General features: G+C 39.0%; 1 protein-coding gene across 10 annotated transcripts in view; it reads left to right on the forward strand.

Annotated features, from left to right (window-relative positions):
* IL1R1 (interleukin 1 receptor type 1) overlaps positions 1-13,811 on the forward strand; it is a 91,572-nt gene that overhangs the window by 76,142 nt on the left and 1,619 nt on the right. For all 10 annotated transcript variants that reach the window (XM_027767515.1, XM_027767508.1, XM_027767506.1 and 7 more), the window contains 6 exons: positions 1,721-1,786; positions 8,429-8,546; positions 9,342-9,493; positions 11,121-11,264; positions 12,273-12,440; positions 13,479-13,810. In XM_027767515.1, the coding sequence (XP_027623316.1) occupies positions 1,721-1,786; positions 8,429-8,546; positions 9,342-9,493; positions 11,121-11,264; positions 12,273-12,440; positions 13,479-13,810 (980 nt within the window). The remainder of the gene's footprint in view (positions 1-1,720; positions 1,787-8,428; positions 8,547-9,341; positions 9,494-11,120; positions 11,265-12,272; positions 12,441-13,478; position 13,811) is intronic.

Raw genomic sequence — 13,811 nt, forward strand, 5'->3', positions numbered from 1 at the left:
TCATACGTGCCCCTGGTCACTCTGTGACTGCAGACTAGCTTTTCTGAACCTCCGCAATCAGACCAGCAAGGAGAACTGGGTACTCAGGGATTTTTAAAATAGGTCAAGTATGTTTGAAATACTCTGTATCCAGGGCATCTCCAGACAGGCAGCTGGATCTCACGTGGCCAACCCATTCAGTTTGAGTTCTGGACCCAATGGCTTGAGAAACATGCCAGGTGCATCTGTGTGAGTGTTCAAAATCCTGGAAACAGGGGGAGTTGGAAGAGTAGGAATTGTGGTGTGATCCATTCCCCATGGGATATGATTTCTCCTCTGCTTCTCTCTCTCGTGAGGGCATGGCCCTTTCGCAAATAAATAAATAAATAAATAAATAAATAAATAAATAAAATAGACAGAGAGAGGGAGAGGGAGAGACAGGAAGGAAGGAAGGAAGGAAAGACTGTCTCCTATTATGATTTCATTTGCCGAAACAATATACTCAGGGGTGAGGGAATATTTGTTTTCTTCCCAAGACCCACCTCAATGATGCATAGTACTTTTTGTTTATTTCTGGAATTAAAAATGTTTAACAAGATCCAGCTGCAGTAGTGTGCACTACTAAGAGGATGTTATCCAAATGTTAGGACCACATAGAGGCCTGGATTCAAGGCATGGTTTCTTTTGACCACAGATAAACCCTTAAAGCTGTTCTTCTTGGGAACCAGCAGTTAGTGTAATGGCTATGTCGCTGGACTCCCACGTAGTCGACCGCGGTTCGTGTCGACCCGGACCCGATGGCTTAAAACTCACGCCGAGCGCGTGTGCCCAAGATCCCGAGAGGAGAATGGAGGAGAAGGGATTGCGGCGTGACCATCCCCCCCGGGGGGTGATTTCTCGCTTTCTGTCTCTATGTCTCTCTCTGTCTGTCTGGCGAGCGCACACGCCCTACAGTGAAAATTCCTCCAAAAAAAAAAAAAAAGCTGTTCTTCTTCTAAGAGTTTTTGGAGGGTCTTCAATATGTTTTTCCTGTTTTAATAAACTAGAGCTTGTTTTGAAACCTTGTAGGTTTCATTATTGGGTCATTCCCAAGTTACTAAATACACGCAAGTGTAGCACTGACTAGTCCTTCGGCCAACCATGCCAATTTAAGGACATGCCTTTCCACGTGTCTCGTCTCTTGATTTGCTTTAAAAGAAGCATTTGTCAAGCCGGCAGGTGGAGTGGAGGTTAATGCACTAGACTCCACATGGCTGATTGTGTGGTTTGAGTCCTGGACCTAAAGGCTTGAAACTCATGCCAGGTGTGTGAGCGTACATGCCCAGAATTCCAAGAGGAGACTGGAATAAAGGGACTTGAGCATGGCCATCCCCTATTCTCGCTTCCCCTCTCTCTGTCTCTCTCTGACAAGTACATTCACCCTATAGCAAAAATATAAAAATATAACACAAATTCTAATAAAAACCACTTGTCTGGAGATCCACGTCCTAGAGCTATGTGTGCTTTTCAGTAGGTCAGAACCCTCTGGGTGCAGGAGGGTCCAGCTTTATAGCAGATGCTGTTTTGTTCTCTGGGATGCCTTCCTTCCTTTTCTTGCCTCCCGTCTCCTGCCTTACATGCTTTGAGCAGCCAAGGCAATCTCTGGAGTGACGCCATTCCATATGTTTGTCTCACTGTTGTCATCATGTGGCACTCTGATCCAAACAAGACTGACAAGTCCCCGTGAATGTTTTTCTTTCAGAGGACAACAGACCCTTGAGGCCTAAAATTGTGAGTCCAGCTAATGAGACAATGGAAGTGGTCTTGGGTAAGTAAACGCCCAGCAAGATATGCCAAAATCATTATTTTGAATTTAAGACTAACGTAAATGGTTCTGGTCTAGCCAGGTGGTATGGTGGTTAAGGTGGATGGCTCCCACATGGCCAATGCACAGTTCAACTCCTGGATCTGGTAGTTTGAAAAACACACTGGGTATGCACATGCATGCCCAAAATTCTGAGAGGAGAATGGAGGAGAAGGGATTCTGGCATGGCCAATCCCTGTGGGGTATGATTTCTCATTTTCCTTCTCATTCTTTCTGTCTCTCTCTGGCAAGCACACGCACCCTATAGCAAATTAAAAAGACAAACAAACAAAAAGATAAATTGTAACATTGCTACACATAACCTAAGCCATTTACTGAATATGTTCATAAGCCAGAAGAAGGTGGCGCAAGTTATATTTAGTTTTATTTAGAGTTCTTGCATCTTGTGACAAAAATCTAGCCCTGTCTAATTTTTTTTTTTTTTTTGGAGAGGTTTTTGCTATAGGGCACGTGTGCTTGCCAGAAAGACAGAGAGAGACAGAGAGAGAGAAAGCGAGAAATCACACCCCCAGGGGGATGGCCACGCTGCAATCCCTTCTCCTCCATTCTCCTCTCGAGATCTTGGGCATGCACGCACACATGCCCAGCGTGAGTTTAAGCCACCAGGTCTGGGACTCGAACCATGGTCAACTACATGGGAGTCCAGCAACATAGTCATTATGCTAACTGCTGGTCCCCAACCCTGTCTAATTTTCTTAGCCCTACTTTTGTATGAACAGTTAACTACCCTAGAGTAGATCAATCAAAAGGCAAGTTCAAAAGGCTGAAAAACAAGATATGTGGGACCAGCAGATGGCGTAATGGTTATATCGCTGGATTCCATGTAGCCAACTATAGTTCGAATCCTGAACCTGGCAACTTAAAACTCACACTGGGCATATGGGCATGCATACCAAAACCCCTAGAGGAGACTGGAGGAGAAGGGACTGAGGCATGGCCATCCCCCTGGGGAGTGATTTCTCTCTTTTGGTCTCTGTCTCTCTGGTAAGTGCACACACCCTATAGTAAAAATCTCTTAAAAAAAAGAAAGAAAGAAAGAAAGAAAGAAAGAAAGAGAAATGTAATTTATTTGATGGACACAGGATGGATTTCTTATGACCAGAGCTAAGCTTTTAGTTAGAAAAGTAAGACAACAAGCCATAAAAATGGTAGTCCTTCTACAAAAATACTTTTCTAAGCTAGGAAATGCTATATATTTTAAGAATAGAAAATCTTCGAAGTATCCAGACCGGCATAGTCCAGTGTACTGACTCCTAGCCACCTGGAGCTATGCACCTGTAAAATTAAATCAAATCAATTAATGTAGTTAAATTAAAAATTAGTAGCTTAGTCACATTAGTCATACTCAAGGGCTTACTAGGCCCTTGTGATGAGTGACTACCAAGTTAGGTAGCACAAATATGGAACGTTTCCATCGCTGCTGAGTTCTTCCATCGGGAGCCACTAATCCAGATGTAAAAATAGCTTCTTATATCAGAGAATCAAAAAGCAGACTAGCCTCAGAATTCTCTTCTGGGAGAGTAACTCCATGACCATGATCTGCACAGAGGTTGGAAGGAACATGCATGTGACATGTGAATTCTGTACTTTGCTAAGTAGTTATGGAACTGGAAGGTAATAGACTTTTTTAAGTATAGGCAAACAAACATGTCAAAATAAATACCAGTCAATGGAATCTACATCTTTAGACCTTTTCTCCTTTACTTTCCTTCTCTTCCTCGGAGTTTTAATACCACAGTCATACTGTATATCTGTACCTGTTGACATTCTTCTTAGAGAGAGAATTTTGTATAGGGCACATGCACTCATGCACTCACAGGAGAGACAGAGAGAGACAGGAAAATAGAAAGCAGAAAAAAAAGTAAAACACACAGACACACACACATACCCCAGAGAGAGGATGGCCACGCCGCAGTCTCTTCTCCATTCTCCTCTTGGGATTTTGGGTATGCATGCACATATGCCCAGCATAAGATATAAGCCACTGGGGCTGGGACTAGAACCGCAGTCAACTATGTGGGAGTCCAGCTACTTTACCATTATGCCATCTACTGGTCCCTAGCTGTTGATGTTCTACGGACTGTTGGAGGCCCATGAACCACTGTAATAATGGAAATTTCTTTGCCTCCCTCCCCAAGAAGCACTTTTCATGTAGTCCCTGTTGAGAATTCTTGCTCTAGAGATATATAAGGGAGAGTTCTGAAGCTTAGGTTACACTGATCTCCAAATTAAAAAAATAAATAGTTTCATATTAGAAAACAATTATTTGGGGACCAGCAGATGGCACAGTGGTTACAACCCACATGGCTTACTGCAGTCCGAGTCCTGGACCCAGAATCTTGAAACTCATGTCTGGCACATGCGTGAGCCTCCCCCACATCCTGAGAGAACAATGGAGGAGAGGAGATTGCAGTGTAGCCATTCCCCTGGGGGGTGATTTCTCGCTTTCTGTCTCTCTGTTTATCTCTGTCTCTCTGGCAAGTGCATGCACCCTATAGTAAAGCCTTTGAACCAAAATAAAAAGGAAAAATGAAAGAAAATTATTATTTTAATACATCACATGGCACATGGATGATAGACCAGAGGCATGAATCACCCCATAATAGGATTATCCTGAATTTGACAAGATTCAATACTAATTATCAATAAAATGAATCAAAAAAAGAAAGCTTGAAGGATGCCTTCTTAACTTAATAAATAACATTAATGCAAACCAATAGTCCCCAACATTCTTAATTGTGAAGTACTGTAGGCCTTCCTATTGAAATCTTGAGCAAGACAAAGATACTCACATAACCAGTGTTACCTAATGTGACCTAGAAGTGCACACTAAAGCAACTGAAGGAAAAAAAAATCAAAGCAGGCTGACTGTAAAGCAAAAAAGATTTTTAAAATTATTTTCAGATTGTATAATTATCTACCTATAAATCCCAAGAGAAATACTGAGAAAAATTTTAATTACCATCTTATTAATTAGCCAGTTAAAGCATTACTTTTCTCAAATGTTAGACTTATTTAGCATAACCAGCTGTAAACTGGAGTGGAAAAAGAGATCCCATTTGCAACAGTGAATGTCTATACAATTTCTGAGCAAACTCTTTCAAAAATATGTGAGATTTATAAGAGATGAAAACAAACAAACAAACAAAACCCAAAAGTAAAACTCTGAAGTATTAATCTCAGGAAAACTAAGATTTAAAGCATATATTCTCAGGAAGTTAAACGGGGTGGAGTGATATTGTCTCCAATGGGGACAATATTGGTGTTGGGAGATGAAAAATAATTAATATCAACAGATATACTATATTTGTGGTATTAAAGAGGAAGGAAGTAACTGGAATAAAAAAAATTAAAAGGTTGAAAAGGGGCAATAATTAAACCAATCTTGAGAAATATCAGTTAAAGGAAAGATAAAGAAGCCTTTGAAATGTAAAGCTGTTGACTCACAAAATTATAGATTTATTGGAATTCTTTTTTAAAGAATTATGTTATTTAACTATATTTATTTATTTATCTTATTTTGACCAAAGATGGACAGAGAGAGAGAGAGAGAGAGAGAGAGCGCAACCTGCCAGGTCCAGGGCTTGAACCTTGGTAGGCCATGGGGGAGTTCAGCATCCTTAACCACTAAGCCACCTGCTGGCCCTGGATTTATTGGAACTGTAATAAATTATAAATGTGCTTAAAAACTGGCAATGATTCTGTAATTTACCTAGAAGAAAAAAAATGATAAGATGTATTAAGATAATGCTGGAATTTAGTGTTAGAATATTTTAAGACATTAATCGAGAATTTACTTTATAAGGGCAGCATCACAAATTAGTGGTGAGGAAAATTGTCATCAAGCAGTGGCTCTGACAACTATCTGTGTAAAACCTTAAGTTAAAGCTTTCCCTTATACTAAAGGAATTATATTCTAGATAAAGAACAAAGCCATCCAAACAAAAAACAGTGAGACCATTGTACACCTAAAAGAAAATGTACATAAAAGTTTTCTGGTTTGGTGATAGAGAGAGCTTTTACAAAAAATATGATGAAAATGGGTAAAATAAAGAAAAATTTATAAATATGTCCACAATTTTTTTAATCTACATCAAAAAATTGTTATAAACAAAAGTAAAAGGAAAGCAAATAGCTATGAAAAACCTTTGGAATATTTTTTCATGTATTCTAGAGTTAATATCCTTGACAAATAAAGAGCTCCTTGGGGCCAGCAGGTGGTATAGTGGTTAAGGTGCCGGACTCCCACATGGCTAACCATGGTTTGAGTCCTGGATCTGGCAACTTGAAAAATGACACTGGACACATGGGCATGTGTGCTCAAAATTCCAAGAGAAGAGGGACCAGCAGTTAACCTATTGGCTATGTCGCTGGACTCTCACGTAGTCAACCGCAGTTCAAGTCCCAGACGCGGTGGCTTAAACTCACGCTGGGTGCGTGTGCGTGCGTGCCCAAGATCCCAGGAGGAGAATGGAGGAGAAGGGATTGCAGCGTGACCATCACCCCAGGGGTGATTTCTCACTTTCTGTCTCTCTGTCTCTTTCTGTCTGTCGAGCGCACGCGCCCTATAGCAAAAACCTTTCCGGAAAAAAAAAAAAAAAATTCCAAGAGAAGAATGAATGGGAAGGGATTGCATTGTGGTCATCCCTCCGGGGGAGTAACCTCTCACTTTCCCTCTCTGTCTCTCTTCAATGAGCACGTGTGCCTTATTACAAAAATCTTTAGAAAAGTTAAGGAAAAAATAAAGAGAATTCCTCTACATCAGTATGGTCAATATGAGAATGTGATTGAAGAATGGACAGATGGACTAAGAGCTCTAAAAATAAAACAAAAACAGGAACATACTAGTGAGTGCTAGGCTTATGCAAAACATGTTAATTCACCATGAATTCAAGAAAGGCAAATGAAAACTTAAATGGAATATGTTTTGTTCTCTCAGTTGGCAATGACTAATCATAAGCAGTCATTACATGGAAGTGTGTGGGAAAATGGCGCTCGTCCATACTGCTGGAGAGAGTGTAGACTGGCCTAGTCTCACTTAAGAGAGAAAAGAAGCTTTTAAAATGCGTATCTTCCTTGAAGCTATAATAGCAGGGAGGGCAAGAGTAGATACCAGAGACTGTACAGGAAGGGGCTGGACTGAGGGGCTGAGGAAAAGGGCAACATGTAATAGACATAAGGATGCCAAGCTCCCTGTTGAGAATGATTAACATGGTAATATATGTGACTGGACTAACATGCACTGCATGTGTGGTTTGGAAAACCATGTTGTATGCTGTAAAGATGTACAGTGACTAAATGCAAATTTTATTTAATTACGTACTTTGTTTTATTATTTTTTTTGAGAGAGAGATTTTTGCTATAGGGCACATGCACTTGCCATAGAGACAGAAAGTGAGAAATCACCCGTCCAGGGGGGATGCCACACAGCAGTCCCTTCTCCTCCATTCTCATTTTGGGATTTGGGGCGTGCACACACACACACCAGGCATGAGTTTCAAGCCGCCAGGTCTGGAATTCTAACTGCGGTCTCCCATGTGAGAGTCCAGCGACCTAACCATTATCCCATCTGCTGGTCCCTTTATAAATTTTTTTTTTTTTGAGTTTTTTGCTATAGAGCGTGTGTGCTCAACCGACAGACAACGAGAGACAGAAAGTGAGAAATCACCCCCCAAGAGACAAAGAGAGACAGAAAGTGAGAAATCACCCCCCAAGGAGGATGGCCACACTGCAATCCCTTCTCCTCCATTCTCCTCTTGGGATCTCGGGCATGCACGCACACATGCCCAGCGTGAGTTTAAGCCACCGGGTCTGGGACGCAAACTGCGGTTGACTATGTGGGAGTCCAGTGACATAGCCATTATGCTAACTGCTGGTCCATTCCCTATGTAAATTTTTTTAAAAAGAAAAAAAAGTATATCTTTCCGGGAGAACCTCATAGCCTGGTGGTTAAGGGAGTTCCTGGCCTTGGCAGCCTGAAAAACATGCTGGGCGCCTGTGGGTATGTGTCCAAATGTGAACAGGATGGAGAAATGGAGAAAGAACTGTGGTATGACCTCATCCATTTGGGATTTGTATATACACATATAAATATACATATATGAATATATGTGTATATATATGTATCTTCTTTAATTTTACTTGCAGATTTTTACTTGGAGTAATACTTCAGGATATGTACAAATACTGTGTGTAAGAATATTCATTGGAATATTATCATAATAATGAAGAATTAGACGCAAATTATGTTTGGCAACAGGAAAATGTCATAGTGTATCTGGAATAGTAGCCATGAAACAATCTGTTTTGAAGACTAATCATATGGGTTGAAATTTCTAATTCATAGTAATTAAAAAATAAGATCCCATTAAAAGCTGCAAACTTTCACAGAGAGAAGATAACAAATGAGGTACATAAAACTATTAATAGTGATTATCTCCAGGAAGTGGGCATAAAAGCAATTCACCGTTTTCTTTGCGCTTTCTATAATTTAAAATTTTGATCGGATAGCCATTTATTTATCTAGATAGACAGAGTAGAATAAAAACCAATTAGTGCTATAAATAAAACTACACTGTTTCATAGGATCCCAAATACAATTGATCTGTAATGTCACCGGCGAGGAGAGTGACAATGTCTACTGGAAGTGGAATGGGTCAGGAATTAGTGAAGACGATACAGTGCTGGTTGAAGACTATGACTTGTACGTATGTTAAAAGCCACTCACATTTTGGTATTAGATTCCATATCATATTGTGAATAGCCTTGATGGTTTAATCTAATAGTCAGAGTTAGTTTGCGGTTCATTGGTCCTAACCCTTTGCTGCCTATTTTGAATTTTGCTAAACTAAACAGGATTTGTAAGATTTTACACATTTAAGGTAAAAACATGTCACTGTGGTACAGATTCCAAACTTCTGAGAAGCCTTTCTTGTAATTCAGTTATCCTTGTTGCAACACTCCTGTGAAGCAATTTTCCTGAATTACTCTTCATATTTTCTAAGTAGTTTGGAAAAGACTCATTAAATGGAGTCAGTAATCAGGCATTCTGCTGCTCAAAAGTCTGCTGGCTTCCCATTGCCCTCCGGAGGAAAAGGATCCCCTGACTCCCTGTCACCTCCCACAGGACAGGGATCCCCCCCACTTCCTCTTACTTCTCTTTCACATCACCTGCAAAGCCCTGTCATCTGCTCCAGTCTACTCTTGATCAATATATTCTCTGTTCCCCATGGAAGCCAGAACACTATGTCTGTATTTTAATTCTTGGAAGCTGGTCATTTTGATTTGGCTTCTCTGCTACTGAGTCTGTTACTGGTAATGATCTTGGGGATATAAAATCTCAGATCAGAGTTACCAACAGGCTGATAGTTATGCCTATGATTTGGGCAGGTGATTATTTCAGCTACAGTTTATGTTACAAATAAAGATGTAAGGCAGGTATCTCATTTATAGTTGATGCAATTCACTTACACAACTTTCCCCTCTCTTCTTTGAACAGTGTGGAAAATACTTTAAACAAAAGGAGGAGCATAGTCATCACAATGCTTAATATTTCAGAAGTTGAAAGTAGATTTTATCTATATCCATTTACCTGTATCGCCAAGAACACAAAGGGTAATGATGAAGCATATGTGCAATTGATTCATCCAGGTAAACAACAAACTATTTAAAATGCAGTTATCTTTTACTATAGTAGAATTCCATAACCTCGCATTTTGCAATCCTGTTTCTTTTGCCTGGAGCACTCTTTACTTCCTCTTCACCTGGGTAATTTCTATTCCTCTTTCACTTTGTGTCTGAATTATCCCTTCTCCTAGGAAACCTGACTGTCCTGCTGCTTTCTTTTTACCCCACTCTTTATCCAAGAAGACATTCTCCAAAGAGGCTGTCAGAAGTGGTTAGTTTTCAGGAATTGGTATAATCAAAACACAATATGAAAGCATTTTAAGATAATGTGTAGTTTAATTAAAAATAAGATATTGATAAATATGAACATGGAAGAATATCTGAAAAGACCTACAAACTACTAGAATAAATAAACTAATTTAGTAAGAATATTGAGATAATCTTGATTTATATACTGTGTAATTTCTATTTAGGTCTAAGTACCAACAATGTACAAATAGAGATTAAATTTAAAAGATAATATTTACCGTAGCATCAAAAATCAAGTACTTAATAATAAGTTTAGTCAAAACTGCTCAAAACCTTGATAATACAAACTAAAAATATATATATGAGGTAAACTAGAGAAGACCTTAGTGAATGGAGAGATATACAATGTTCATAGATTGAAAGACTCAGCATTGTAAAGGTGTCAGTTCTGCTCAAATGAATCTATAGAGTCTAAATAATTTCAGTCAAAATCTCATAAGGGTTTATGCAAGTGTGGGTGTGTTGTGAGCACACCTGTAAATTGATAGTTTTATTATAAAATTCATAGGGAAATAGAAAGGACTAAAATAATAAAGGTAGTCCTACATAAGAACAGTAAATCTGGAGGATTTACAGTACAGATATCATGATCTTGCATGAAGCTATCGTAATTAAGATTATAACTGTGAATTATCAGTTGGGCCAGTTAGATATTGATATGTAAAATAGTATATCTTCATTTCTACTTCATACTAAAATCAATTTCATATGGTTCAAAGATATAAATGGAAAAAGTCCTGGAGTTTGTGATTTTTTTTATGGATTCCTACATAGTCCCTGACATTTGGAAGGTACTTTCTTCTTTCCTCTTACTTTCCCTTCCTCTCTTCCCCTTATTCTCTACCCCTAACTCTGTACCTTATACTTCTTTCCCTCCTCCTCTGTAGTCTTTGGGTGGATAATTGGAGAGAGAAGCTGGGAGAATGTGAAAATGTGAAATATCCCCTAAACCTTCTCTCTTTCCTATCTTAGTCTTTGTCTTTTCCCAACCTACTTCAGTGGATTTTTGTGGCCTTTTGAATGATTTTGACTTTTGTTTTATTATCAAGTGCTCTGTACTATGGTCTTCAGTATTGTGGTGTGTGTGTGTGTGTGTGTGTGTGTGTATTATGTTGTTTGTGTGGAAACTTAATAGAATGCTGTTTAGTTGTATGTAGTATCCATGCTTTGTACATTAGTATCAAACTTCTATGAAATGATAATGATGAATAAATGAGTACCATCTGAATGTAGGCCAGTCCTAAATATGATTTCTCTGTGATGAAAATGATCAGTTTGCTATGCTTAAATTTTTAATTCTTTTCGATTGGTTCTAATATTTTTCCCTTCTTTTCTTCTACAGTCCCTGATTTCCAGAATCATGTGATTGGTGCATTTGTCATGTTAACTGTCATAATTATATGTTCAGTTTTCATCTACAAAATCTTCAAGGTTGACATTGTGCTTTGGTATAGGGATTCCTGCTATGATTTTCTCCCCCCAAAAGGTATAATTTTGTGTGTATTCTGTGCAATATTGTCTTGTTGGAGAGGGGCAATCATTAGAAGAAGAAGATGATGGCTAAAAGAGTTTTTACTTATGTTTTAAAATTAAAGGGGGCTTATACAAGAATAGTAGCTATTCTTACACACAATTATAGTGTCATAACGGACTAAGCTAAATACCACTGCTTTTCAAGCTACTTTAGCATTTGTTTTGGAAAGATGAACAGGTGTTTACAGCGTCCGTTTGCAAATTCAGTGACTCTCAAATCATTGCTGAGGGCATGGTCCACATTGTTTAGGACAAGAGTACTTCATGATCTGCCTTCCACGGAAAGAAATGGCAAGACTATCATGCTTCAGGGAGGTCTCTCTCTTTTGTTTAAACCTTGCCAAAAATGAATACCACAGTAATATGTAAAAGGAAGAATGGATAGAAGCCAGGGCTGGGGCCTTTGGGGAAGAAAAGAACTGGGAGATCAAGATCGTTCCATACTGAGAGTATGTGAAGGGCCATCAAATAAAATATATGAACAACTCCATTGTAAAACACAGTACGGAGAAACCTTATAAGAAATGAACACTTCAAAAGAGTATTGCTTGCCAGCCAGTGGCATGGTGGTTAAGGCAGCTTGATCCCACATGGCTGACTATGTGGTTCGCGTCCTGGACAAGGTAGCCTGAAAAACCTGCTGGGCACATGTGTGTGCATTTTCAAAATCCCAAAAGGAGATGGAGAAGGGATTTCAGTTTGGCCATCCTCCCTGGAAGATGCTTTCTCACTTTCCCTCTGTCTCTCTCTCTGGTGAGCTTGTGTGCCCAAAAGCAAAAAAACAAAACAAAACAAAACAATGCAAATAAATAAAAATATTGCACTCCTGGGACTGCTGCTTTAGTCATACCATTGCACAAAAAGGTTGATAATTCATCATGAAGTGCATATTTATAATAACAACTTTATCAAATGTCTTTCTTTATGTCTTCATTCTAAGTGCATTGTATTTTCACTTTAGCTTCAGATGGGAAGACCTATGATGCATATATACTATATCCAAAGACCCTTGGGGAAATGTCCACCTCTGATTCGGATATATTCGTGTTTAAAGTCTTGCCTGAGGTCTTGGAAAAACAGTGTGGATATAAGCTATTCATTTATGGAAGGGATGACTACGTTGGGGAAGGTATGTATATAAAAGGGGGAAAAAAGTAAAAGGCTTTCTGTTGTGAATCTAATTGCTAGTTTTGGTTTCATCTTTTTAGAAGACTGGGGCATAGGTGCACATGGTGGTTGATTTTAAGAACTTCTTCAGTGGTGTCTGATGATGATTTTAACATTTATAAAATGCAAAGTATTCACTTCTCTCACATTTTGTTGGATTTTTATGTAGTTTGGGAAATTTTGTTCATTTGTTTTTTTTGCTATAGGGCTCATGCACTCACCAGAGAGAGAGAGGTAGAGGGAGAGAGGGAAAGTGAGAAATCATCCCCCTCTCTTTAGTGGGGATGGCCATGCCACAAGTCCTTCTCCTTTATTCTCCTCTCAGGATTTCAAACATACGTGCACATGCGCTGGCATGATTTTCAGGCTGGGTCTGAGAATCAAACTGCGTAGTTGGCCATGTGGGATCCAGAGCCTTAAATTCCATGCCACCTGCTGGCCCTGGTTTTGGAAAATTTAATAACTGGTTAAACCCAGTAGTTTCTTTATAACAGAAACAATAAAATAGGAGTAGTCTTTTTTTTTATAGTTTATTTTTTATTATAATTTTTTTTTCTCATCGCAACACACAAATGAATTTTCCATCCAAGATATACTGTGCATTGGCTCAATCAAGCACGTCAACATATATGTTCTCAGCAAATAATTTCCCAATTCTTGTGTCCTGCATACCTTGCCTTTTGTTTTACCATCCTAGATTCCCCATCCCCCTCCCTCTGTTATGACCCATCCAAAATAGGAGTAGTCTTGATCAAATGATTTAACAGAAAATTTTTAGAATTTTGACAAACATTTCTGGGTTTTATATAAAATATTCCACTTTTGTGGGCCAATTTTAGAGGTGATCTGTAAAATGGGAAATTCCTTTAATCTAAGGAAGGCAAGAAAAATGCATTAAGAACCTTTGGGAATGTGTTGGGACAAACTGTGCGGCTTTGATTATGGAGAGAATAATTATAAACTGAAATTGTACTTACTATACTGTGTTCATGTTTTGCAGACATTGTTGAAGTCACCAATGCAAACATAAAGAAAAGCAGAAGACTAATTATCATTTTAGTCAGAGAAATACTGGGTTTTGGCTGGCTGGGCAACTCGTCTGAAGAGCAAATAGCCATGTACAATGCTCTCATCCAAGATGGAATTAAAGTTGTCCTGCTGGAACTGGAGAAAATTCAAGACTATGAGAAAATGCCAGAATCCATTCAATTTATTAAGCAGAAACACGGGGCCATTCGCTGGTCAGGGGACTTTAGAGAGGGACCACAGACTGTAAAGACAAGATTCTGGAAAAACGTCAGGTACCACATGCCAGTCCAGCGGCGGGGGGCCT

Source organism: Tupaia chinensis, unplaced genomic scaffold (assembly GCF_000334495.1).
Source record: "Tupaia chinensis unplaced genomic scaffold, TupChi_1.0 Scaffold144276_1, whole genome shotgun sequence".
In the NCBI taxonomy this organism is placed as follows: domain Eukaryota; kingdom Metazoa; phylum Chordata; class Mammalia; order Scandentia; family Tupaiidae; genus Tupaia; species Tupaia belangeri.